We start from the raw sequence: 27,867 nt of genomic DNA, 5'->3' as shown, positions 1-27,867 counted from the left end.
TCCGTCCTTCATTCTCTGTTTGCTTGTCTTTTGTGAAAACAAATGTGCAATGAGATTTTCTCTTTTTTTTTTTTAAACAGATGGGGGTTTTTTTGTTTTTGTTTTTTTTTTTGATGGAGACAGCTATTCCACCATAGTTTCTGCAGAGCCCCTGAAGCCCAAAGTAACAAGTCGGGTCAGCACGAGTCCGCTGCACATGTGCCCGCGAGTGCACAGCAAATGATTACTTGTCTGTCTTGTGTTCCGAGTCTAATCGGTTGTTTTTCCTCGGGCGCTGCGTTTTCTTTCAAATCACGTTAGCTTTTTAAGATGGGGCCAGAGAGATGACTTTTTTTCACAGATCATTTTATTCTCGGTTCAAACTTGACAGTTGGAACACTTTTTTTTTTAAAGAGATTGTTTTATTTTATTATTTTTTTAATCGTTTTTGTTGTTGACAAAACATTTCAGCCCGTTTATAAAGAATGTAGTGTGTGGCCAGGTTTCTGTGAGGGGCCGCTCTGCTCCTAGTAAAAAAAAAAAAAGCTGGAGCCCTGCTCTCCTGCCAAGTGCCTCTGGTTGGTATCACCTTGAAAGGAAAGGAAAGTTCCCTCAGTCAAAAAACGGAATCTGAAGAGGCCCCTTGTCTACGCCAAACTGCAAAACTGTTTAACCGAGGTGTGTTCACTGCGCAGAGCTTGTCTGTTCACTGTCATGTAGTTGCCCCGCTTCTCGGCGCCGACCCACTCGGACACACCAGGTGGGCGAGCGGCCTGAAGCGCATCAGTTTAAACCACGGGTGGGGAACCTCGGCCCAGTTGGCCGTAACCACGACCCGCCAGAGCATTTCCTAACGCTCTTCACACAAACTCCAAAATATTATCATCATAACCCGCAACGCTATTGCAATCAGTGCACGCTATTTTCGGCTCCCTTTAAAAAAAGAAAGTTCCTCACCCCTGATTTAAAACAAACACCCGTCATCCCTCATGTTTAGTTTTATATACTGTACTATTTATACAATACAGTACAATGAATGATCACCACTGGACAGCAACGCATGCGTTGTGCTATCTTTCTAACAACATGTACAGAATGCCTCCTGGACATTTATTGTTAACCAACAGTCACCGGAAAATCAATAAATGTTTGGATTTTTTTTTTTTTAAATATACATATGTATGCTTTGTTGTTGCCTTTTTACTTGTGCTTGCTTATTAACGGGTTGACGTTTTTTTGTTCAATACCTGGATAAAGGCAAGGAAAGATTTCTTTTTTTTTGCCCCATAAAATTTTTGATATTTCAATAATAAGTAGCCGGTAGACCAGCTATACCACCAGATGGTGCTGAAGGATATTAATAAATTGATATTACATCAACCAGCTTGAGGAAGAAAGGGCCAAAAAACGCTTGCCGTTTTTTTTTTTTGACCATTTTTAATTTTCTGTGAATAAATACTCAAACAACAATATTTATATTTGGAATGTGGAAGTAATATCTGTAGTTTATCAAACCATCTAGGGACAAGAGCACCCAATCAACCTATCATGCATGTTTTTGTAATGTGAGAAGAAACCGGAGTACCCGGAGAAAACCCACACAGGCACAGGGAGAACATGCAAACTCGACACAGGAAGCCCAGAGCCGGGATCGAACCCATGACCTCTGCACTGTGAGGTCAACGTGCTAACCACTCGACCGCCGGGTTGTTTTTAATTTCGTTAATTTGGAAAATAATACTCCAGAAGAATTTAAATAGTTCCAAAAAAATATGTCCCTCCTTTTTCTGTCGGGGACATACCGAATGCTTATCTGCATTTTCTGAAGAATTTTTTTTCAGGTTTTTAAAAATAAATCAATGAAAATCCTAGATGGGAGGGGGGCAAATTAGTAAAAGGGCCACTCAAAAGTGCGGCAGTTGCCCTTCCCTGGTCAATTTACTCCCACCGTGCGTCAGCTCGCTGCAAAGTTTGAAAATTAAATTAACGGCATTGGTATATTTTCCCAACCGTTCGATGATTAATGCAGAAAAGTGGACTAAATATATACCGAGTACTTTACACGCCGGTCACGTGAACATCCCTCATAAATAAATAAAACAGTTGCGGCACTGCTGTAATTATTCCTCATCGGCCAAATGTTCCTTGAATTCTTCTTTGCGTGTGCATCTTCTTCCTCCCTGACTGGTGCTTACGATGAAGAGGCGGAGGTGAGAAGTTGTTCTGCAGGGACAGTGTGTGTGTGTGCGTGCGTGCGTGTGTGTGTGTGTGTGTGTGTGCGGTGCACACCGAAATGCCTCTAGCAGCATCTTTCTTTGCAGACTCCAGCGAGCTGCGGCACAAGCAGGCTGCTCCCCTTCATCGCTCTTCGTCTTCCTCCGAGCAAGCTCCTCTGAAGTCGCCCTTGTCTTCCTTCGCCGCCGCCGCCTCTTCTTCTTCTTCCTCCTCCGCCGGCATCCGCCGGCACTGGATGGAGAGCGGCGCCTGAAGAGAAAGGAGAGCGGTGGTGGAGTTGCTTCGTCCATCCTCCTCCTGCTGCTGCAGCAAACAAGAAAGTCCCGGTAAGAAAGCATCCTCGCATGATTTGCTTGGTAGAAGGGGGGGGGGGGGGTTGCTGCACACATGCTGGGCCCACATATTGATCCATTGGACTCCAGCAGGTTGGTTGCACTTAGAACAATTGATGCCGCGAAATGCCCCAAAAATACATTAACTCATTCACTCCCAAAGACGTTTTTAAACGTCTTTTCAGACTTGGTCTAGAATTGGCTGGTACTGAATGAGTTAATAGCTCTGCATCTGCATGGCGTCGCAAAGTCTGGAATTTGATGAGAAAACCTCCGCGCTGACAAGTTTGGTGAATGTTTTGAAGATACGCAGTGAATCACTTCAGTCATAGAACACAAAACATTCCAGGGAGACTTTTGTCAGGTTTTTCCTTTTTTTCGCCAGAGGAAATGTCGCCAGCAGAAAACATTTCTTAACTCATTCTCTGCCATCCGCTTGAGAGCGTTGCGACGGCTCTTTCGAAACCCACCGAATATTGTGTTCGTTGACTACGACGGAAAAAAAAGTTTGTTTCTGCTTTTTTTTTTTTCTTCAGTAATCAGCAGCAGGACATTCATTGGTTTCACCCAAAAAAAAATAAAAACACCGGTTTCTGATCAAAAAGCAGAGAAAAAGTGTAAAGAAATGTCAAGGTCAACAGTGCTTTTGTGAAAATTACAAAAACAAAATTGAGAAAGGGCTATTGACAGCTAAATCATTTCTTTTCTAGACTTACATCGATGAAACACGCTGTGAGCAACATCAGTGGCTTTTGTCATATGCTGTTCATTATTCATTACTTGAATCTTCTTAACTAATGAGCAGGATACACACGTTCTATCAACTACCACAACAGAGTGTGTGTGTGTATGTGTGTGTGTGTAGCAGAGACTGCCGCCTCTTCACTTAGCTGAAGCTCACATTCCTTCCACCCTCACCGACATTGGCCGACTCTGTCAAGGGATTCCCTGACAGACTCACACGCCGCCATGCATGCTAAACTGGCCAAAGGTTGTTTTTGGGGGTTTTTTTTGCGGCGTCTGATCTCAGGGTAGTCTTTGCCAGGGTTTTGTGTAATGTATTCCAGATAATAATCGCAGCACGGTCCGTCGGGGCCCGCAAAATGGATTGCCTCCCGTCACAATGGGAGCTTGTGGTCAGAAATCAAATGTGGGCGGCATGTGTCATGTTTTACAAGGTCGTTGACTGAAGGTTATCTTCAATAGCGTCTATATGTTTAAAAAGTCTGGGTTTTTTTTTGTTTTGTTACTTTTAGGGTGCGTACCAATTATTTGTCTGTAATTAGCATCCTTATCACCTTGTGAGCAGCTTTCTAGTGGATACTTTTGATGTCAGTACACTTGTACCCAACCTGTGATGCCTCGGGATCACAACCCAAAAATGACCTTGTGCAATGAGTCACATGCTGCTTCACTCAGACAAACGCATGTAACTACTGTACATGTAGCCAAGCTTGTTGTGGTGAATGTCCATTGCGCCCCCTAGCGCTATGATGAAAAAAAAATGCTACCCACAAAACTGTAATTTTTTAACATAGTTCCTCAGGGAAGTATTTTAGGTACAGTCATTTTCTATAAAGTTTAACCCTCCTCGTCGTGATAGTCAGTAAAATTACTCAAAGGGTCTCATAAAAGGGTCCCTCTTTCTCCGACGTGCTTCAAAAATCTTGTTGAAGGTTATCCACGGAAAGCCAAGAAGACATTTTCAACCGCGGCAGTGCACCAGCAGACATATGGCTCCGTTTTATGGCTTTACCTGAGCGCTGTGGCAAGACTGTTAATTAGATTATGAGTCGTCTGAGCCAAACTGGAGAAGGATTTGATTAATCAGCTGTTTGCAGGAATACACACAAGCATCCCCCCGCCCCCCCCCCCCACACACACAGTGTTTCATTTTTCACTCACAATCTCATTGCTGCGCCGTAAAATTGAAATTTCACAAATTCCCAGAGTGCTATTATGTGCACGCCATTTAAGCTGATAGTGGGAGAAGACCGCCCCCCCCCCACACACACACACAGGCCTTTGGCAAGGCAACCAAAATATTAGGAACATCTCTCAGCAAGATGCAGTGCTGTAAACTACAGCACGAGCACAAGAACAAACATGTTTGGCAGATTAATTCATTCATGATCATTACTCTCTGTTGGCTTTTTTCCTGCTTGACGGGTGGCGGAAGAGAACACCATAGTGGCGGTGACCTCCATTGTGTACAGTATCATCTTAGGAAGATAATAAAAATGTATTATTATTATTATCTTCTTAAAATAATAGCTTTTCAAATAAGGCTGCTAGAAAAAGCATTCGCGTGTGTCGCTTTGTCCAAGCGGGTTCGTAATACAACTTCCAGAAAGAGTAGACGTTTTTTATTTGAGGATTGTGGTCGGAAAGGGAATGCAACGGCACTACTGTACATGTACAACTGACTGACTTCCGGACTGCGCAATGCTCCGTGTACGCTCTGTGCATTGTGGGCAGGCATCGCTAGTCGAACAAGCAAATACGATTTGCTCATATCATTACAAAGCGTAATTCGAAACGGTCGCAAATTTTCATTCCTCCGTCCGTTTCTTTAGCTTCTCGTGATGCAAATAATTCTCAAACCTGCAAGAAAAAGCGGCTTTAAAAAAAAAAAAAAAAAAAGAACTCTGCAATGTCATGTTTGTGTGCGACCAAAATTCAAAGAGACAGCGAGCCGCACACACAACGGGCCTGTCTGCTTGCGTTCTATTTCAGCTCGGCGGCATCGCTGGGAGGCAGCCGGAGCGCCCACGCTGCCTCGTTTGTTTTCGCAAAATCTCTATGAATCATCCCCGCTTCCTCTCGCGCGCACGCGCACTCGCACTCGCACTGATCTATCACGACCGCAGCCGGCCTAAGATATCGCAAAGCCCGGGTCCAAACGACACATCAGCAGCCGTCAGTGGACTCTGCACTGCGTCAACCACTTTAATTTGGCTGCGTGGTTTCAGTTGACCCCCCCCCCCCCGCCCAGCCCCGCATCCCCACCCGTGGTGTCATTAGTGTAATGTTCCGGTTTCCCCCGAGCAGCTGCCTGCTCTGAAGGAGATTCCAGCAGCAATGAGTCTCTCTGCAATGGATGCGCGCTATTGACGTGGTGTTGGGTTGCGTTGCGTTGGTCTTCTCTGTCTCTTTAAAAACCAGCCCGAGAGTGGGCTCATCTCCTTCTGATCAACGCTGAAACTCGCCGGTGTTTTGTCGGACGGCTGTCTTTCGGGACGCCGAGTGCGCACGGCGGCGACGTCGCTTTCAGGAGCGAGACGTGCGAATGCCGAGAGACGAGCATTGACACTAATGTGACACGCTCGTCCAAAAATACGAGCTCGTGTCCGAATGCTGAGTAACGAGCATTCGCATCAACGTCGCTATGTGTCCCAAATATTCTTACCGGCCTGCTGAGAGACGAGCATTTACCCTCATACTCATATGCATTGAAATGATTTGCTAGCATTGTCTGAATGCGGAGAGGCAAGCATTCACACGGGGTGCTACCGCGTCAAAAGATTCTTGTCTGAAATGCTGAAAAACAAGCATTCGCACTTTGCACGTCAAAAAATAGTTGTGGTCTGAATGCTGAGAGACGAGCATTCATGCGCTTGCTATGTGTATAGAAATTAGACACTGCTAATGCCTGACACGCCTTTCTCGTATTGTTTGAATGCTGAGATGAGCATTCACACTGACGGGGACTTTGTGTCAAAAGATATTATTGTCCGAATGCTGAGAGATAAGCTTTCCGATTAAAAATATTGTACGGAAACACCCCCCCCCCCCTGCTGACTGAATACTACGACACAAGCATTAACCCTCTTTATTTTGGTTGCCTACCGAAAACTGTCTGTTATCTGAATGCTGAGAGACAATCAATCTCACTAAAACTTTTTTATTATTTAATTAAAACAATATATTTTCATCTGATGTGGGAGAAACAAGCACTCGGGCAAATTCCATCATTTATTTAAAGATGTTTTTTGTTTGTTTGTTTTTGAATGCTGAGACATGAGCATGTTGATTTAATTGGAGCATTATCTGAATGCTGAGAGATGAATAATCTACCTGATGCAATCTTCTTGTCTGAAGGCTGTGAGACAAGTAGCCTACACATGCAATTGCCGTTGCGTGGAAACAACGCTCTCCGCATTTTTATTCTGTGAATGCTGAGAGATGAGTGAAAGTGAAGATAATTATTTATCGAAGAAAAAAAAAAAACAACATTCTGGATAACTACCTCATTTATTCGTTGGAATGACGTTAGCGGTCAGCCAGCGTCTCGCGTCTACTGCAGGTGGAGATATTTTCTGCGTTTTCTGGCGCGTTTCTTTCCCGTTGAGGGGTGGGCGGGGGCGCCGAAGCCTCTCGCAGCCGCCGAGACCGAGACGTTTCTTCTTTTGTTTGTACTTTCCAGGCCGGCTGCCGCGCCATGTCCGCTCCTTCGACTGGGGATGTCTCGGGCTACCATCTGAGTGGTCAGTGGGCAACGGCGACTCAAATATTGCAACTGCAGTCAAAGTTAAAATTGCGCCTTGTCAATGGGCAAAATTGGTTCATTGCCCAGAACTGCACGGGTCCTTTTTTTGGTTTGTTTGTTGTTTTAATGTGTTGCCCTTTTCTGTCTTGCTGTTTTGTTTATTTCTTCCCTTCTTTATGCCATTTTGTCTTTCTTTCATTTTCCCCTTTTTTTCCTCTCATTTTTTCAATCTTTTTGTTGCAGTTTCCTTTTCTGTCATTGTTTCTTTCTGCTTCGCTTTTTTTCTTGCGCCCCCCCCCCCGTGTCTCTTTTAAAATTTTCCTTGTTTCTCTTATTTTATTCTTTTGTTTCTTACTTTCTTTCTTTACCTTTTCAGTTTCCTTCTCAGTTTTTTTCTTTCTTTTTTCTTGCTTGCTTTCCTCTTCTCTATTGATTTATGAGAGAAGTAAGGATAAATTATTCAAATCAATAATAATAATAATATCTAGGGGGAAAAAATGCACACTCTGTAAAAATTGTTCAGTAAAACAAGCCACATTTCTACCCTTTATTCCTGTATCATAAATATCAATGTTACACCATTTGTATACTATATACAATATTTCATATCTCAGGAAATGTAATAATTTGTCTTTCAAATGCTGATTGTTACAATTCGGAGAAACCTGTTGCAACGCCACAACGCGGATGAAAAATGTAATATTGAAAAAAAAATGTTTTCATTATTTTCCGTCTCCCGTTCGCTTGGTGCCGCCCTGGCAGTGGTGCGTAACCCGCCGGGCTGGGAGGTGGGCGTCTACCTGGTGGGCTTTGTGGTGCTGCTGGCCGCCGCGGGACTGAACATCTGGAAGCTGTGGAGGTCCGGCACCTTCCCTGCACCGTCACCCTTTCCCAACTTTGACTACAGATATCTGCAGGAAAAATATGGAACCTCCTTCTCTGAAGTGCGACAAAAGGTAGGCCAAGCGCTCGCCTTGGAATATGATCATTTGGGTCCCAAACAACATATTTACACAACAAATTGCCAAGTTCTTATTTGGCTAGACTTTGTATCCAGGAGAAAGTCCTAAAAAATAAAAAAATGCCGACTCATGTCGTGCTATCATAGCTTAACTCATTCACTCCCAAAGACGTTTTTAAACGTCTTTTCAGACTTGATCCAGAATTGGCTGGTACTGAATGAGTTAATTCTTGTTCAAATTTAGTAAGATTTGACCAAGATAATTTTAGGCGGCATGGTGGTGTATCAAGATTCGGGTTGTCAATCTTGGTTTCTTCCTTCCTTGTATTCATAAACTACCAACATTATTTTGGGACTATTAAGTCGCTCCAGACTAGTTGCACCAGTCTGTTAGCATGTATAAGTCGCCCCGGACTACACGTCGCATTTTTCGGAAGAAATTTAAATCTGCGACCAAGAACAGTAGAGCTCCGATTCAAATCTGCGTTTCCTAATCATGTCGACGACAGCGAATGAGTTCCGGGTGGAGCTGAAACTTCCATTTCAGAAAAGTTTTCCTTTTTAGCTTAAAATGCCTTACCTTAAGTCGAGCGCAACACCGCATTGTGGCCAAAGGAAGAATCCCAGTCAGTTCCTGTGCTCTTTGATACTGAAAATAGTCAATGGTTGTGGCAGATGCCGCATGGGAAACGAAGCAAGAAAGAAATTGCCTGGAAGGGTACGTTAAGGGTTGAGTCTGATTTCAAAGTGTGTTTCCTGTGAAGCGGGTGGCAGCCAATAACCACCGGCGGACGTCGACGACGTCCAGCCGCAAGCCCAGCCTGGGCCTGGGCGACACCCCGGACGCCCTCAGGGAGCTGGGACAGCTGGAGCTGATGGGCCGGGACCTGGACCTGAGCGGCGCGGCCCAACTCAACCGCTCCGTCTCCACCGACTCGCTGAGCTCCATCTCGTCCGTGGCCAACAACTTTGGCCACGACTTCATGGTTGGCCAGCTGGAGGTGACGCTGGAGTTTGAGCCCGCCCGGCATGCCGGCCAGGGGACGCTGCACATTACCGCTCATCAGGGCAAGGACCTGCTGGAGAGAGAGGAGGGAGACTTTCCGGGATGCTTTATCAGGATCTCCTTGGGGCCGGAAGAGCTCAACGTGGGAGTCACCAGGGTAAGATGATGACGATCACTCTCGTGTTACGTTATCTCCACTGTCTCTTAAATCCAATTGCTCTCAAGTGTGGAATTATTTTAAGAGCCGCTTGAGGGTAACGTCTGCACTACCCTCAGGCACCACCGGGTGCTAGTTTGGGATTATTTACGAAGGCAAAGGGACGTTACGTCTGCACTACCCTCAGGCACCACCGGGTGCTAGTTTGAGATTATTTACGAAGGCAAAGGGATGAAAGACGAGCGTGGTGTTTTGTTCGCCGTAGGCCGCCACGTCCTGCAAGAGCGTTGCGTAAACAAAGCCGAATCAAGAACCCAAGCAGAGTTGAAATTGCATCAGCCCAAGCGTGATTCTGTACAATCGCAATTCCGTTGCTAAAACATCCACTCATTTGCTGCTGCCTAAGCAAGAATCTCATTCATTTTAAAGAGGATCACAAGGCATGGAAGTCGCAGGATGTCCCAACCCCGTTTCTTCTCAACGTCTTCTTTTAATCATTCGAGAGTCGAACGCCGTCCATTTTAAATGGCATCAACCCAAAAAGTAGCTCGGGTCGAGAGTTAAACCGATTTTCTGTCGAGCGCCCCAGCGGCCGCATCTCCACAAAGGCAGAAAATGCCGACATCGGCTTAACGTCTCAGTTCTCCGCCCTCATTTTATTTTTGATTCTAATCATCATGCGTCTGCTGCGTCTCCTTCTTGGCGGCCACACTTGCGTGTCGTTTTTGCCCCCCACCCCGGTGCACCGCCTCTTTTGTTTCTCATCCCCTACGCTCATTTTTACACTCGTCTTCCTCACAGCTCATCAGTTATCTGTCACTTCCTCCCCGCGCGCTCATTTTGACTCGCAAACCTTTCCTCCGCACGCACATGGCTGCATTCTGCTTTGCACGCTGGATCAGCCTTTTGTGCACAGTTCGGGATAAATAAATAGGGAGGCAAAGTCCAAGGCCGAACCCCGTGCAGGCTCATTTGTCCAACGTTGTGTTCTGAATTCCCGGTGCCTCCGTGCTCCCACTCATCCATAAAATCAATAAGAGCCCTCAGGTGGTCTTGCATTCGATGCGCTCTTCTTTGTCCGTGTTGGACGAAAACATTGGCTTTTTGCTCTGGGGTGAGATCAGATGCTAAAATTACATCCTCATACACCCCCCCCCCCCCCCACACACACACACCCCACACCCCCAAGAGTGTTACTTGTTGCCTGGTAACCTGCATTGCTGATTTTTATTTCTCATCACACGGTTGCATCCGAGGGCGGAAAATCAGTTGCCAGCCAAATGACCACAGTCGTCATGTTCTGTTTAGTTTTAAGATCAAATAAAATATCAAGTACCGTGGTGATTTTGAGTAGTCTTGAACATAACACGGCCGGAGTGGCTGGGATCAAATCGTATTTCTTTTCACACATGGACAACTATTCAGTACATGTCGAAGCAAGATACTGTACATGACAATAGCATTTGCTGAAGGTAACTGAAGTCAAAGATTTACCCAGAGTTTTATTCAATCGAGGGAGTCAGGACCTCGCCTGCCTCATGAAGGGTAAAAAATTAATATAATCATGGTTGAATAAAATTAGGTTCTATATCTTTTCTCTATTCTTTGCTTCGGAATCCAATCATGCTTTCATCGTCAAAAATGATGAATTGGGTGTTTTTCCCGTTCAAATAACATGGACCAGACACAAAGCGCAGTAGCGATCAGCAAGCCTCACCTCAGATTGCGCAATCTCTCACTAAAATCCGGGATAGGACAACAAAGGGGGCTTTAGGCAAGTGCCCGTTCTGTCTCATTTTATATCTTATAAAATAAAAAAGTGAAACTTTTATACATTCACATACAATGATTGTCATGGAAATCAATCAAAAAAAGTCTATCGCCCGTTTTCCCATTTTCTTTTTCTGTGTTTGTTGAGATTGATGTGAATAACATATATTATTGTCCAAACAAACTGAAATAACTACTACTTTATCTGTATCGTGCAAAACTTGAATATCAAATCCTTGAAGTGAAAAAAGTAGTTTCAGAATAGAATGCTATATTACCGTTGGCCTGTAGGGGGCAGTAGTACGCCCAGATGAGCCTACACTGGCGGAAATGGATAAAAAGAAGAAAAAAGCAAGCTGCAGGCAGCATGACTCCAAAGCTAAACATGGAAGAGGATGTTATATACACGCTTAAAAACTTCTGCAACCTGGACTACCAAACCCAACTGGATTTAATCGACCAAGGAAGGCCGATGCCGGAGATTCGAGACGTGCTTTCGAAATCGTCTCGCTCATTTCGAACCGAGTGGTACGCGCGGAAGGACTGGCTGTGCGGCTGCCCCGCACGAAGTCGCCTCTTCTGCTTCCCTTGCTTGCTCTTCTCCACCCGTGACAGCGTGTGGACACAAAATGGATACTGTGACATGAAAAACCTACAGAGAAGCCTCGGCAAACACGAAAGATCCACTTCTCACATCCAAAGCCAGATCGCCTTGAAAACATTCGGCTCATCGATGATCGATTCGGCTGCGGACGAGCAGCGCAGACTTGCCGTGAGCATCCACAACGCCATGGTAAAAGAAAACCGAGAGATTTTGAAGCACCTCATCGACGCGACCTGTTTCCTCGCCAAACGGGGGCTGCCGTTCGGCGGAAACTTTGTGGAACTCGTACGCGCTTTCGCCGAGAACGATGACAATTTAGCGAGGCATTTGGAAACGCCGACCGCCTTCTCCGGCACGTCGGACGCGATCCAGAAGGATTTAATCGAAGCAGTCGCTGACGTCATTCGAAGCGACATTAAAAAGGAGATTGAAGCGGCTCCGTTTGTTGCCTTGGAAGTCGGCGAGACGACGGATGACGCGAACGAGGCGCAAATATTTGTGGTGTTGCGCTACGTGGCGACCAGTGAGGTCGGATGTGAAGTCAAGGGGGCGTTTTTGGGCTTGAATCACAGACGAGCTCCCGCTGTTGACGAGGACGTCTTGGGAGTGTTGGAGAAGTACGACTGCGTTCAGAAGCTCGTCGCGCAGACTTACGAAGGAACTGATGGCATGTCATCGGACTTGAAAAGGTTGCGGGCCCAACTGAAAGACAAAGCACCCGAGGCCATGCGCTGTTACGCGCGCAAGCCCAATCTGGTTTTGTGGCGTTCGGCAAAAGGCATGCCTGCCTGTAGGCGCTTCTTAAAAACCGCGGACGGACTAGGGAGATTTTTTACAAAATCCGCAAAGCGCAGCAGCTTGCTGGATGATGTGGTCCGGCGACGGTTACCCGGGGCGGCGCCCACGCGATGGAGCTCAAATGCCACACTCTTGAAGGCAATCGGCAAGTATCAAGTGGATCTGTGCGCCACATTGCGCATTATAAGTGAAAATCCCCACAGCTGGGACTGTGACACTCTCTTGTTGGCCACCGGATACGATCAGTGGCTGTCCAAAGCCTCCACGTGCTTCTTGCTCCTGGTTTACGAGGACATCGCCACTGAGACGGATGCGCTTTTTCGAGGGCTTCAAAACAAAACGATGGACGTTGAATATTGTCGCGAACAAATCCGCGACACGCTGGGAAGCGTGGAACGCAGGAGACCGAAGTTTGACACTTTATACGAGAGATTTGAGCAGAGATGTGCCACGCTTGGCCTGACGGACCCCGAACCTAAAACCGGTCATCAATCTCTCAGAGATGAAAGGAAATTGATGTATGATCAGATTCTAGACAATGCCAGCGTCCAAATGAGAACTCTATCGGATCATTTTGGCGAGCTTGCATTCCTTGAATTGGTTGACTGCTCAAAATTTAGTGATGTGTCACAGATGTGTTTTTATGAGAGCAAAGTGCGGAGCCTGTCAAAATATGACCGGTTCTTTGACTTTGTGAGACTCAAGGCCGATCTGGTCGGACTGTGTTCGTCACAAACGGTTAGGAATGAATGTCAAACTCCTGAGGAGCTCCTCAGCTTTTTGGCCAAACAGGATTTGATCCAGACTGTGCCCGAGGCGACAAAGCTACTCCAGCTTGCCCTCACTTTGCCAGCTACAACAACGTCCGACGAACGGTCAGCCTCGACGTCGAAACGACTCGAAACATTTACACGGAATCGCCCGGATCAAGGAAGACTTGGTTCACTGGCGACCATCGCTATGGAGACGGCGAGACTTACCGAGCTGAAACAATCGGAGGACTTTTACAACCGAGTTACAGAGATGTTTATTCAGAGAGGGAAGCGCCCGGACTTCATCTACAAGTGATGGTAAGACGATGAAATGTGTTTTAATGGATTGAACTCAAATTCCTGATTCCAGTTGGATTTTTTTATAAATTTTTTTCCACATCACAAGCACAATAAAGACACAACGGAAGCAATGAGATTTTCGCCAGTCACGCTCCACTTATGCAAAGAAAAAAAATACATTTAAAATACTGAAGAAATAAATGGGGAGTCGGCCATGGTCATACGTACAAAAACACCAACGATGACCGTCGTCTGTTTTTGTCACGTCCTATCTTCCGACAGGTGCAGACGAACGCGTTTACCGTCATCTTCGACGAGAGGTTCTCGGTGGCGATTGACGTGTGCGGCCTGGAGGAGTGCAGCCTCCGTTTCGCCGCCTTCGGAATCGATAGCGAAGAAAGGAACATCAGCGCCGGCGTGGCTGAACTCAAGCTGTCGGACCTGGACCTCACCATCAGACCCTTCAATGCCTGGCTCTACCTCCAGGATGTCAACAAAGTCAGTCGGGACTGTCATATAATCTCTAGTTGATCGCAGTAGTACTGTTGTAGTTGCACTACTGTCTTTTCCGCACTATAAGGCACACCTAAAAGCATTCCATTTTCTCAAAAGTAGACAATAGCCCCGAACTGAGCTCCTGTATGGCGAGGAATGGTATGGATTTAAAAAAAAAAAAAAACTTACAGTCCCCCTGAAAAGCCTGCGCAGCCATCTGGGTGCCACCATGTCCCATTCTGCAGTTGCACCATAATAGAGGAAAGGAGGATGTTTGGGGCCAGGGGGCAAAATATTTATTTTTAAATGACTTTTATCATTATAAAATTCTACAAATTTTATAAATTTCCATGCTCAACAGTCACTACATTAAATAACCTGAAAATGTCAAATTTAGAAAATAGGCACAGCACTCACCCTCAAAAAATAAAAACCTGGGCACTGGGCCGGAAACTAGCACAAGTGCAATGGAAAAGGGCCACGACGGGGTCAGTCACAGATTAGCAATACTATTTAAGTAAAGGCAGACTTTCTCTTTTTATATAGTAGAATATTGCGTTATTTTTTAAATCTTCGCTAGGACAAAAAAAAAGCCATCATGATAAAAGACTGTGCATTACGATTTCATTAAATATTGACCAAAACATTCAATTACGATTGGTGTGTTTTTCTTTGGGGCTTTGCAGGAAATGCGTGAATAGTAAGGTGTACCGTGTGTGTGACTGGACTTGTTTCAGGTTGTTGACGCTGTGGGGGAGATTCTGCTGTCGCTCAGCTACTTGCCCACGGCAGAGCGCCTCACTGTGGTGGTGGCCAAGTGCAAGAACCTGCTGTGGACTGGCGGCAAGAACACTGCAGGTCATACGCACTTTGAATTTCTTGGGGGGGGGGAGGGGGGGGGGGGTTCTATATAAACAAGTTGATGTCATTCAATCAATACATCACCGCAGATTGCACACGTGTATCGGAGATTTATTGCTTGTCTCGGCATTCACGCGTTTAATTGCAATAGCATGAACGCGCATGTTTGTTTTTGTTTTTTTGTCTGCAGACCCGTTTGTCAAAGTCTACCTCCTGCAAGACGGACGAAAGATAAGCAAGAAGAAGACCTCCACCAAGCGGGATGACACCAACCCCATTTTTAACGAGGCCATGATCTTCTCCGTGCCGTCCCTCGTCTTGCAGGTCTGACGCTTGTTTACTGATATCAAGTGCCGAGTCATGCTTATGTAACGCTGATTTGTAAGCCTCTCTGCCACCCCCCCCCCCCCTCTCCCTTCGCCTCCCTCCAGGAGCTCTCCTTGCGAGTCACCGTGGCCGAGTCGTCCGACGACGGGCGGGGCGAGAACCTGGGCCACGTGATCATCGGCCCCGAGACGGGCGGCATGGGGATCACCCACTGGAACCAGATGCTGGCAACGCTGAGGAAGCCCGTGTCCATGTGGCACCCGCTGCGCAGGATCTGACTTGAAGGGGAAACTCTGACTTCCCAATGCGAGAGCTAACTCAAGAATACCACATTTCGGAGATCGAAGTATGCCAGTGGCGGGGCCATGCGATCGGGACCCGGCCCTTCAGCATGGGGGCCTTGTCAGACTTCATCCACCTCTAAATACCACGCTATCATGTCAACCGCACTTAGCAAAAATCATACCTCACGACGTTTCGCTTTTCTGCAAAAGTCTGCCTTGAAAACTGATTTTCACGTACGGCGAACACCCGCAAAAAATCTGCCATGCTTCTAGCATATACACAAGTTATGAAACCATGTCACATAAAAGGCTTGCAGTCAGTCGTTCAATTATACGTACCGAACAGATGACTGCTTCTCACCACCTATTTCATTTTTGGATGCTGACATGAGTGGTTTCATTTGTATAATACCTTGCCCCCACGCTACCCCAATTGCATTGTTCCTTCTCTGGCTGTGGCTTCGGATTGCAAGGAAATGACTCTTGGAGTCTACCTGACTTGACGGATTGGTGCGGTGTTTGGTGTGCTTTTGAAGAAACATAATCCAGGTACTCTTTTTATCTCTCCAGGTCATCTACCGTAATTGTAATTTGTAGCAGATGTTGCAGGGTGGCAGAATCCGAATGAGCAGGACGGTATAATCGGTGTATTAAAGTCATGTCGCAGTTTTGTTTATTTGTTTTTCTGAACCGTCATTCTTGCAATAGTAGTCGCGTTGACATGAGAGTGTAAATATTGTTTCTTGCAAATGTTTGGCTTTCGACTTAGTCCCTGTCAACAGTGGTTTCCACAATTTACACTTCAAGTCGAAATTTCTGGAAGAAAAATGCCTCAAAAGTCTAAAAGGTACGAGAGTTGGGGCCCGGCGTGTGTTTTGCTTTTTGAAAATGTGTAAAAATAAATACAATGATTAATGCATACCCAAAGGTCTCACTAGCTTAGCTGGTTCCCTGTACATTGTCGCAAGCTACTTTACTGTTTTTTTTTAAATCACTTTAGTTTCACTTTTTGTGTTAATTTTAAATACTCATGAAAACATACATATATATATATAAAACATACATTATATTGTATATAAAATGATAACATTAGTAATAAGATGGAATCAAAATACACCCTTGCGTAATAGATAGGTTAAGTATTTAACTGGTTAAGTTTATTCATTTTCATCCCGGGACCACAGTTCAACCGAGGCCAATCATTAAAGTCACAAAAGTTGATGTTGCGTAACGTCAATAAACCAAATTTGGAGAGCTGGTTTTTTTTTTCCTTGGTCCCCAAAAAGTAGGTCGATCTTGCACAGCGGCCAATCAGAAGAGAGGAAACCAGCGGGGGCGGGGCCAGATTGAACAAAGTCCGGAAACTAAATAGAAATATATAGTGTTGCCAGCCTACGAGGAGACTTTCAAGTGAAACACCGTTTCAGTGGTTGAAAAAGCTCAGCGATCATCTGTCGACATGGCTGACAGCAGAGACAAAGCAACGGATCAAATGAAGACATGGAAGCAAAATAGAAGCTCTCAGGTTCGGAATGGGGGTCAGGTGGATAAGAGGTCGTTTGGTGCAGACGAGCTGAACGTTGTTTAGGTCGTCGCTGGTTCGCAGACGGTCTCCCGCGTTCGAATTGCACGTCAACGACAATCCACTATTGACGTCTTGACTGTTCTGTCATTGCACTTCGTGTTGTTTTGCGTCCAATCTTCATTTGCATGTGTCGGAGCTAGTCGTTTGCTGTTAATCGGGGCTGGAAAAAAACAACAATTGCTAACATGCTAACGGGAGAAAAGTAACGAAGGCAATTCTGAGTAGGCCATCGTGCAGACCGCAGGAATTCATTATGACCGGACTTCAACCTTGGCCGTTATATAAACAGAACGAACGTTTAATTGTTATTTGAGCACGTCCACTCACCACACCACTTCGAATCTGAAGTGGAAGTTCATGACTTGTGTTTATTTTAAAACAACAATAACATCAAAATGTTGGGTACACGTTCAAATCCTGAACCTGAGTAAATTTCAAAAAGTACAGATTAGTACAGGTAATTACAACCTATTGCTATTTTTTTTAAATTTCTAACCTATCACTATCAAATACTCGTTTTTATAATTTAGCACCGTGGGGGAAAAAATACCTGCCCACAAAAATATGTTCTTATTTCAGAAAATTGCAAAATTGTTCATGTTCAGAAGAAAAATTGTTATGGAGGAGAGCGAGCTATCGTTGGTTCAGCTTTTAGCCGAGGTTACTATAGTGATCAAAACCCAATGAAACAACTGAAATTTTAGACATTTTTGTTTACAAAATAAAATCCAAAATGCTTAAATGAAAACAAGTTAACGTACAGTACATCTCACGTTTATAAAACTACAAATTACTGTATAGCGAAACTGTCCTTCGTTGTCATCTTTGTCAGTTAATGTCATGCATGCGCTGTCGTGGTTCATTTTAAACTAATTTATTTTGGTATCACTGTACATCTGAAGCTACAGAAGAAAGGGCAGTTGTTTTGAAAATTATAGTTAACTTTATTGCACAATATTAGCGAGCTTTTTTTTATCTTATACTAAAAGAAAAAGCTAAAACTAAAACGGATGAAAATTAATCTAGAGTAAAGCATTTTTGAAAACATAAAAACTAACAATTTAACTCTAAAAACGAATCCAAATGAACTTCACATGGTTTAGTTAATTTCACCAAACATCAGTATAAAACCGACTCTTCGTATCAATGCCGTTGCATCAGAGGCCAGATCAGCTGACCACCAGCGGCGGCCATCCCATCGGAGACAAGCTGAACCTGCTGACGGCCGGACCGAGGGGCCCCCTCCTGGTCCAGGATGTCGTAATCACAGACGAGTTGGCCCACTTTGACCGGGAACGCATCCCCGAGCGGGTGGTGCACGCCAAAGGGGCAGGTGAGGGTTTTTTTTGTCCCCCCCCCCCACAGTGCAACCTATTGCTATGCAAGTAATTCATTTTAGCAATTTAATTCGAGTTTAGGAGTTTTTGGGGGGGGGGGGTTGCCTTCTGTAGTTCAAAGTACACTCTAACTTTCCTGCACATCTTCCATTAACATCGTGGATTGTGTCTTCGCTTCAATAGTTGATTTTTTTTCCTCTTACTCAGACAATGAGGTTTTCTTTTTTTTTTTTTTTTTTTTTACACCTCTACTAGTTTTGATGTCTTTCTGCCATCTTCTCTTTGCACTTGCGTGACGATGAAACACTTAAGTAAGTTACTCCGCTTTGACTGAAAGCAAATGTTACTCCTCTAAATGTGTGGATTAAACCGTACAAGTGTGCTGATGATCATTTTCACTTTTGATGTTAACTATCTGAGCGTGAATAAAAGGAGTCTTTCTCTGCCCACAGGAGCATTTGGCTACTTTGAGGTGACGCACGACATCCGCCGCTACTGTAAGGCCAAGGTGTTTGAGCATGTCGGCAAAGTGACGCCCATCGCTGTCCGCTTCTCCACTGTGGGTAAGCGTCCGTGCGGCGTTGAGAACCATTGTTGACTCCTCGGCGCTCGGCAAGCGCTCATATTTTGCTTGTTTCTGGTCTGAAATAAGACGGGCCTTTTTAATATTGTCAAATTTTTTTCTAAGTTCACACGTGTCTAAATCAAGGTCCCTGACATCATTTAGTTATTGTCTGCCTCACAGTTCTGAGACTGGTCAACTCTCAGATGCCAACAATGTACAATATGTGCTTAAACTGCAGCTCTGCTTACCTCTGAGCTTTGCTGCGATAGTGCTTCAGCTGTTACTTTCTGCTTGCATTAGAGCCAAGTGGGACAGTGATCCTCCACGTCCCAGTTGCAGGAAGCAGAGCTGCGGCATAAAGTAAAATACTTGCTGTGTAATGTGCATTACTGCCACCAACAGGATTGGAGTTGAAAGTCATTCTTTTTGCGCTGAGAGGTTTTCTGACGGTTTGGTCTCGGCGCAGGTCTGCTCGCGATTGTGGTGTTTTACTAAATGTTAAATTCTGTTGTTTCCCAGCGGGAGAATCCGGATCAGCGGACACTGTGCGCGACCCTCGAGGCTTTGCCGTCAAGTTTTACACAGATGAGGGCAACTGGGACCTGACGGGCAACAACACCCCCATTTTTTTCATCAAGGACGCCCTGCTGGTAAATTGAGCAAGAGCAGCCGTCTCCCACGCTAACAAATCAATGCCATCGTGTAATTCTTGTTCGTACGAAGGTTTTCGGAGTGTGCCGCGGAAGCATTTTGGACACAAATATATTCCATGTACCCACACATTAGTAAGATAAAAGCAGGGATTACCGTTTGTTTTTGTTTTTTTTTGGGGGGGGGGGGGGGGGGTTCAGCAACAGGTGTTGACTGCTGTTGTTTTTTTTCCCTCCCTCCCGCAGTTCCCGTCCTTCGTCCACACGCAGAAGCGCAATCCTCAGACGCACATGAAGGACCCAGACATGCTGTGGGACTTCTTTAGCTTGAGGCCCGAGAGTCTGCACCAGGTCAGCCATGTGCAGCGTGAGTTGCAAAAATGGTTTGAGTGAGCCAACGTTTATTTCCGAAAATGCAAAGAAAAATAAATAAATAATAAAGCCAAGAAAATATTATCTTAGACTGAAACATTGTGGGCGGCACGGTGGTCGACTGGTTAGCACGCCGGCCTCCCGGCGCAGAGGTCGTGGGTTCGATTCCGGCTCCGGCCTTCCTGTGTGAAGTCTGTTCTCCTCGTACCTGCGTGGATTTTCTGCGGGTACTCCGGTTTGTTCCTACCTTCCAAAAACATTTAGAGTCTAAATCTGAGTGTGAGTGTGAGCACGGATGGTTGCTTGTCTATTTGTGCCGTAAGATTGGCTGCAACCCGGTTCAGGGTGTCCCCCGCCTACTGCCCGAAGACAGCTGGGATAGGCTTTGGGACACCTGCGCGACCCTTGTGAGGTCATGCGGGTTAGAAAGTGTTGCTTTAATTCATAATTGGAACAAAAAAATATATATGTTTTTGTTTTTAAAATGCGCAGGTGTCCTTCCTGTTCAGTGATCGAGGTCTGCCGGATGGCTTCCGCCACATGAACGGTTACGGCTCGCACACCTTCAAGCTGATCAATGGCGACGGGGAGCCTGTGTACTGCAAGTTCCACTACAAGGTCACTTGAAGCCTTCATGTCAGCCTCAAAGCAGAGATGTTGTGCATTTTGGATTTCACGGTTTAAAACTGCGCTTCGTTCCTCTGGCGGCTGGGCCTACCTAAATTTTTGTATACAAGCTATTGAAAAGTCCATCTCCCCTTCATATGTCCCCTTGAAGCATCAACCTCATCAAGCACCGCGACGGCAACGGTCATGTGATGTGTTTTAGACAGACCAGGGGATCAAGAACATGCCCGTGGCGGAGGCCGAGTGCCTGGCCGCCTCCAACCCGGACTACGCCATCGGAGACCTGTTCAACGCCATCGCCAACGGCAACTTCCCATCATGGACTTTTTACATTCAGGTCATGACCTTTGAGCAGGCCGAGAAGTTCCGGTTCAACCCCTTCGACCTCACCAAGGTACCAAAGTGCTTAAAACGTGGCGCAGTTTAGTTTCACCATGAGCCTCGTGTTTGGATAAAAGTAGAGCACATACCCCCATGAAAGCTGAAATAATGGGCCGCAGGTCACTGGCCTAACCAAAGTGTCACTAATTTCAAATGGCTCCGTCTGACCTGCAGGTTTGGCCGCATAAAGAATACCCGCTGATCCCTGTGGGCAAAATGGTCCTGAACAGAAACCCCGTCAACTACTTCACCGAGGTGGAGCAGATGGCATTCGACCCCAGCAACATGCCGCCGGGCATCGAGCCCAGTCCTGACAAGATGCTGCAGGTACGAGCAACACACACACACACACACACACACACACAAGTGCTATTTGTGACCCCTTGGTCGCAAAATGTGTCTCCAAAATGTCACAATGGCCAATTGTAATCAAACATGCGTTGAGTCTGACCCCGTGGAATTAAAATGTTAAAACGATGAGCACATCTTCAAGCCGCACACGAACAAGGTGTTGTTCTGTTTTCATTTTGCCACATCCAATATGGCGGCCAAGCGGACATACGATTCAGCCCCCAAAAGCGCCATCTGTGAGTGTATCATGTGTGTCGAATGTCTCTGGGTGTCACGGCGGCCTCTGTCCACCCTCAGGGTCGCCTCTTCTCCTACCCGGACACTCATCGGCACCGACTGGGCGCCAACTACCTGCACATCCCCGTCAACTGCCCCTACAGGGCCCGCGTGGCCAACTACCAGCGTGACGGCCCGATGTGCATGACCGACAACCAAGGTCAGGCTGATGGATCAGCAGAGATATCTTTTATGAAATCATTGCGGGTTATCTCTCACTACACATTTTCTGCCTGTCCTCCAGGTGGCGCTCCAAACTACTATCCCAACAGCTTCAGCGCACCAGATACTCAACCTCAATTTGTGGAGTCATCGTTCAAGGTGTCCACCGATGTGGCGCGTTACAACAGCGACGACGACGATAACGTCACCCAGGTAAGCGCTGTGTCAAAGGCGACGAAAGTACCCGTGAAAAAAAAAAAAAAAAAAAAGTACTTTGGTCAAAAGTTGCGTGAAACTCATCCACCCGCAAAAGAGGCTCCATTCACATTTGAGCCGCATCCGACTAACGGAGGGGGGCCCTGTTGCAGGTTCGCGCCTTCTACACGCAGGTGCTGAACGAAGAGCAGCGACAGAGGCTTTGTCGGAATTTGGCGAGCTCCCTGAAGGGGGCGCAGCTCTTCATCCAGAAGCGCATGGTAAGGACATCGACAAATTGTTTTGCTGAAGGGCCACACATTAGATTTGAATTGGACAAATTGTACATGTAAAATTGGCTGCTTTTTAAATGTTATAACTGCATGTTTGCGTGTCTGAAAACTCTGCGCAAAAATGCCAGGTTTTTGTGATTTAAAAAAAAAAAGTGTTTTTTTGTGAGGGGGGGATAAACTTTGTGCCCCCCCCCTCTGAAATTGTGTGTGCTGCTGGTCAGGTGGAGGTCCTGAGAGCCGTCCATCCAAACTATGCAGACAATGTTCAGAGCCATCTCAACAAGTACAATGCGGAAGCCCAGAAGGTAAAAAAAACAAAACAAAAAACAACACTTCAGCATCTCATTTGATCCCACCGACATCTTAAAATGCTCTTTGTTTATTGGTAAATAACAATGGTTATATCTGATATGAAATGATCTATGACTTGACATCACTTTTCTCGCTCTCCGTCTGTCAGAACGCTATTCATGTGTACAGCCGTCCCGGAGCGTCAGCCGTCGCCGCTTCGTCCAAGATGTGAAAAAAAAAAAAAATGTCCACTGGGGAGCTCATTCCCATCCAGATGTCACAGTAGTACCTGGAACAAACAGATAAAACGCAAACAAAGAATCTGGTAACGGGGCTTCAACGATGAAAACTCAAAATAATGAATGTGATCTGCCGTGTTCTTTTTGCGCCTCCGTCGGCCTCAAGGAACAAGAATGACCGTTGCTGATTGTTATGTGTGTGGGCAGTGCTAATGTTAGTGAACCATAATGTCATCCGTACCTGCCATCAGTAGCTAATCCATCATACAGGAAGCAAACCTATCCCTGATCTATAAAATGCTATCAAGAAATCATTCTTATAGTAAAAGTAGTACACCCCCCCCCCCTATAACTGACTGAACTGCTGGCTAGAATACAAATGCATCTACAGTGGTACCTCTACTTATGAAATTAATATGTTCTGGAATAAATGTCTTAACTAGAAAATTTTGTAAATAGAGACGTGTTTTCAATGTAAATGTCCTAGTCCGTTCCAAGCCACCCCAAACATAGACATAGATGTTTTCTAAGGCATAAAAATGGATCCACATATTTAACAAAGCCGTGTTACAATTAGAGTATTGCAGAATAAATGAAAGTTGGGCATGATGTAAAAAACAAAACAGAGTAAAGAATAAAAATGGTGGTCATTTAACTTTTAACTACGTCATAGTTTTTTTGCCCTCTTTAGTTCACTTTCTCTCTCAGAAGTGGTTTTTGACTGGCGCTTTGTCAAGAACTGATCCAAGGACGTTTGCTTTTTCGATTTTTAACAATCCTTCAATAGAGGACGTTGCATAGACGCCTATCGAGCTATTTATATATCTACACACAGGTCCCTCTTAACCAATGGGATGCCAGGAAGATGCCAATGGCAGAGCAGCTATAAAAGTATGTTGCCTTCAGGAAACTTACTGCTGCGAGCAGCAGCCCATACTGTATTTTTACCTTTCGCATCTTGAAATTTCTTTCATAACAAGAGGCGATATTTTCCTGTTGAGGCGTTTCGTGACTTGAAAATTTCATACAAAGAGATGTTCGTAAGGAGAGGTGCCACTGTATTCATCTTTCTGTTCGCTTTCTGGTGCTGGAAAACATTTAATGTGGGAATCTGTTCAGAAGTACAGCACAGTGCCTTGGTTGTGTGTGTGTGTGTGTGCGTGTGTGTGTGTGTGTGTGCACGCGCGCCATCCGTCCATTTTCATAACTTGCAATCACATCTTCAAGTGTTACACCGGTTAAAATCTTTTGTCATTTTATGTATATTTGTAAAGCCGCCTAATTAAAAGTCCTTGATTGGTATGTAACAAGTGCTTTGATTAATAAAATGCATATCAGCAACATCTTATTTGTCGGTCACTTTTTTTTTATGTCGTTATGCTGGATTTTGAAAAAAAAATTTGATTATTAAATTATTATTGATTGATTAAAAACACGAACACAAAGGCTGCAAAAGAAGTACAATTTGTAATTCCAGTTCTTATGCGAAATTTCAAAGGTCATGAGGCCTCAGCTCAACTCGTGTTGCCTTTTTTTGACATGTGTATCATTAACTCCTTCCATACGTCGTAATCTTGAGGCATGGATTTTTATTCTGGTGGGCTATCCTGCGTTCACTAGAAAGTCCACTAAAATTACCTACACGGTGGGGCCCTGAGCTACAATCATTTTGTCACCACGCTTGTAACTCAAAACACAAATTAAAGTCAAATCCTCTTGCATCATTAAAATTAAGGGTAATGCCATGAATCTATTTCAGCCTCCCCTCTCCCCCCCAAAAAACTTGCCCTCTATAATATTCTACATTAAAGAGCGCATTGTAATAACAAAATTGGAATGTAAATCATGAAAATGTTTGCATCATGATTAATTAGTTGGGATTTATTCGAGTTGTGGTGTGTACAGCTCGGCCACCGGGCGGCAGTGCATTCACGCAGATAAAAATGACGAAGAACTACTGTGACTAATCAGTAATACAGTCCCGTATTATTGTCTTTTTTTCAGAAGATGAAGAACATTAAGTGTCCTCTAATTATCGGCACCCCTGGTTAAGATTTGTTCAAAGACTTAAAATTAATTTAATCGCAGAAGCATACTCTCATACCCCTGAAATTGTAGAAACGGTTAACCAGATACAGAATCAAGATTCTCCCATTGTGTGCCATGTGCAGACTTTCTCAGAAATATAACACTGGCAAGGCGAGCGATTCTTAAACAATCGTTCAGCTCATGAATGTAAAGCGGTTAAAATGGAAAACAGAAAGGACCGCTTCGAGTGAATACCTCGTTTATTGCATGGGATATCGTTCGATACAGATTGCAGAGCCACTCGCAATAGACTGTACAAATAAGTAACTGTTTTAAATGTCGGTTTACTCTTCCCATATGCCTTTTAAGCGTGCAGAAACAAAGTTGTTAAGATATAAGAATTCTCATCGCAAATTAAGTTATACAGCAGAGTGGCGCAGCGGAAGCGTGCTGGGCCCATAACCCAGAGGTCGATGGATCGAAACCATCCTCTGCTATCTTTTCTTCCTTTCTTTTTTTTTTTTTTTAATCATTCCTTTTTCGATTATGTTCCGTAAACGGTAACTATTGAATTCCATACTAAAACACAATTCAATTCGACTATTATTATTCGCTGCTGTTGTCGAATGTACACTTAAACATATAACAGTAAATTAAAAAAAACAACCTTCCTTTCTTTTCTTTTTTTTAAATCACTCCTTTGTCGGATAAGTTCCAGAGCTGATAACTATTGCGTTCCACATCAAAACACGATTCAATTAAACTATTTTGTATTCGCTGTCGAATCTACACTTCAGTAACCGTAAATAAAAACACCGCCACAAAAAGAACACAACTGACGTGACGTTCACGAAGTCTTTTGAGCGGTTCTTTAAAGTGAGCGACGGCCAACTAGTCTGTAGAGAGCCGTTCATTTATCAATGGCCCGCGCCCCTTGCTTCACTTCTGGAAAGAGTGTCCGTTTAGCATGTTAGCTTGCCTTGCTTGTGTGCAACGCAGCAAGTCACGGACGGAAGAGGGACGGAGAGAAGTCAATCGCAGTGTTGGAGGAAAACGTACCAGAGGAGCTACGCGAGTAGTAGAATTGAGTGGAACATCCGAGGCTTAGCAAGCTCATGGTGAAGAAGCTGTGCATTGTTACAACTTCAGTGCCTTCAAAGAGATTTTTCTGTACAACGGGACAAATCTTCTCTGAATTGAGAAACAAGCCTGGAAAAGTGAGATTACTTGTCTTTGCTGATGCTCAGTTGCCCGATGAGAAGCCTCAGTGGCAGAAGAAAAATCCAACTGTAGTGATCTTTCATGAATTCAGCCCACGTGTCATTAAAACTTGTATTTTAGACAAAGACAATATTTAATGTTAAAATATGACATAAACTCTTATCTATCACTAATCACAGTGGTTATGAGTAAAACAGCGATGTTTGTAAAACATTGTTTATGGGCCGCTCCAAACTGTTGTTCCATTGAAAAGTGACGTGTAAAAACAATTAATTAACACTAAATGATAACATACAGCAACATGCGAATCAAAATTAGCATTGATGTGACCGACCGCGATGTTTGTATTCTGATCGCGTTTTATATGACCATATATTTGGGTTAGAAAATGAGTAACCCAGGGGTCTTATTTGGGTTTTTAAAAACTTTTCAAAGCTTGAATACCTCCACTGCCAAAAATTTGCGTTTTGAAAGGGCGATTGCATGTCAACGTAATCACTGAGGTGTTGTGTCATCCTGGCTACTCCACTGAAAAATTTCTAGCGATCCCCCTGTTTGTGTGTGTGAGTGCGTTTTACGCAAAATTGTTACTTCAAACATGTCCGTGACGGTTCATTCACAATATTTCCTCTTGGGAAATTTGTTTCAAAAAGAGAACCAGTGTCACAATGCATGGTGTCCACCGTGTTCCTTCCCCTCATCTTGACTTTCCCGTCGACCTCCGAGAACGCCAGCACAAAAAGCAAATCAAGGATATGTGCTTTTGACTTTGACGTTTGACACGCACGCGCCATGAACCCAGCTGCCAGCACAAATGATGCGGTCCCCATGAAGGCCACGACCTCCGACGAGGACGCCAACCAGGCCAGCGGGCCCACCGTGGTCGAGGTGAATACCGTGGACGAGAACACTCCGCGGCCACCCGACTACATCATCTTCTCCCTCTTCTCGTTTGTCTACTTCGGGAATCCTTTCTGCTTGGGACTGGCAGCGCTCATCTGCTCTATCAAGGTGAGGTCATCGTTTGTTTTATTTGATTTTATTTTTCTTGCTGGAGTCCGATGGAATATTTGCGTTGAGAGACTTTTGCTCCGTTGGTGTGTAAAGCACAAATGTGCAATATCACTTTTTTTTAATGTGAATGTGGACTTGGGATTGAGTTTTTTTTTGTGTGTTTATTTATTTTTTTACTGTAAATGTGTTTTAACCACTGGCAAAATGTTAAATGCATTCCTACTTATTGTAATAATTGTAATCCAGGACAATGGTTGGCAAATATTTTACACCATAATACCATCTCCAAAAAAATACTTCACTTGCCAAGTACTGCCATAAATATTGTAGCATAAGTACTTGAAGCAGTGGTTTTATTCGTATCGAAGTCATTTTTGATATTATTGTCAGCCACTGTAACGTGCAGTACAAACCGTGATGTGCTCTGCATAGTCAAGTATTACAAGATGTATTAAATGTTTTTTAGAAGTATCAAATTTTTAATGAATTCAAAATAATGACAAAAATGCACTTGTACAAAAAAAAACGATGAATGCCTTACCCCTTATTTAATGCAGTTCTCTTTTTTTTTGGGTGTGTGTGATTTCAGGCCAGAGACCGGAAGGTGGTGGGAGACCTGGAGGCAGCCCAAAAGCACGCCTATATGGCCAAAAGACTAAATTTCTTAGCCGTCTCTTTTTTTGGCCTTTTCGTCTTCCTTTTGGTGGTCGTGTATGCATTCTTGGTTGCAAATGCAAAACGCCGCTTCTCCTAAATTTCAAGGTGGTCATGTGCTTTGATGGGAATTACATTAAAAAAAAATTCTACACACACAATACATCTTTATTTATAAGCGTCAGTCAAATTCTGAGATCCAATACAAGAACTGTACCAAAATATATGACCATGATGTTTCCCGCCCGGCATCTTTTGGATTTGCACATTCAGGTT

At 44.6% G+C, this 27,867-nt stretch overlaps 3 protein-coding genes and 1 long non-coding RNA gene across 6 annotated transcripts; 3 read left to right on the top strand and 1 right to left on the bottom strand.

Moving 5' to 3' along the window:
- Positions 1-429: 429 nt before the first annotated feature.
- Positions 430-7,980, bottom strand: LOC147206890 (uncharacterized). The gene is made up of 4 exons (XR_015100632.1): positions 7,836-7,980; positions 6,796-7,026; positions 2,269-2,517; positions 430-568 (listed from the first exon to the last, which is right to left on the bottom strand). It is a non-coding gene; the product is annotated as an uncharacterized LOC147206890 (long non-coding RNA).
- syt12 (synaptotagmin XII) lies at positions 2,399-16,271 on the top strand. 3 transcript variants are annotated; one of them, XM_086108493.1, is made up of 8 exons: positions 2,399-2,540; positions 6,973-7,033; positions 7,798-7,991; positions 8,761-9,159; positions 13,666-13,881; positions 14,616-14,736; positions 14,930-15,063; positions 15,171-16,271. In XM_086108493.1, the coding sequence occupies exons 2-8, from the start codon at positions 6,988-6,990 to the stop codon at positions 15,342-15,344; spliced, it is 1,284 nt and encodes a 427-aa protein (XP_085964619.1). In that variant the 5' UTR covers positions 2,399-2,540; positions 6,973-6,987; the 3' UTR covers positions 15,345-16,271. The 3 variants fall into 3 exon arrangements, with proteins under 3 accessions (XP_085964619.1, XP_085964618.1, XP_085964617.1); XM_086108492.1 differs by lacking the exons at positions 2,399-2,540; positions 6,973-7,033 and having other exon boundaries at positions 7,060-7,991; XM_086108491.1 differs by lacking the exons at positions 2,399-2,540; positions 6,973-7,033; positions 7,798-7,991; ... (2 more) ...; positions 14,930-15,063; positions 15,171-16,271 and adding an exon at positions 9,169-13,401 and having other exon boundaries at positions 13,666-13,812.
- Positions 16,272-16,714: 443 nt separating this feature from the next.
- cat (catalase) lies at positions 16,715-24,017 on the top strand. The gene is made up of 13 exons (XM_086108763.1): positions 16,715-16,875; positions 18,097-18,268; positions 18,725-18,835; positions 19,357-19,487; positions 19,734-19,838; positions 20,352-20,477; positions 20,689-20,880; positions 21,042-21,194; positions 21,516-21,654; positions 21,739-21,869; positions 22,025-22,132; positions 22,366-22,449; positions 22,605-24,017. Exons 1-13 carry the CDS (start codon positions 16,810-16,812, stop codon positions 22,665-22,667), a joined length of 1,581 nt encoding a protein of 526 aa, XP_085964889.1. The 5' UTR covers positions 16,715-16,809; the 3' UTR covers positions 22,668-24,017.
- Positions 24,018-26,543: 2,526 nt separating this feature from the next.
- Positions 26,544-27,752, top strand: LOC147206887 (dispanin subfamily A member 2b-like). Its single transcript, XM_086108453.1, has 2 exons — positions 26,544-26,934; positions 27,527-27,752. Exons 1-2 carry the CDS (start codon positions 26,716-26,718, stop codon positions 27,689-27,691), a joined length of 384 nt encoding a protein of 127 aa, XP_085964579.1. The 5' UTR covers positions 26,544-26,715; the 3' UTR covers positions 27,692-27,752.
- Positions 27,753-27,867: the final 115 nt, after the last annotated feature.

The sequence above is a fragment of the Hippocampus guttulatus genome, chromosome 4 (genome assembly GCF_054856545.1).
Source record: "Hippocampus guttulatus isolate MCC_2025c chromosome 4, RoL_Hgut_1.0, whole genome shotgun sequence".
In the NCBI taxonomy this organism is placed as follows: Eukaryota; Metazoa; Chordata; class Actinopteri; order Syngnathiformes; family Syngnathidae; genus Hippocampus; species Hippocampus guttulatus.
This window is presented reverse-complemented; position numbering and strand designations above follow the sequence as displayed.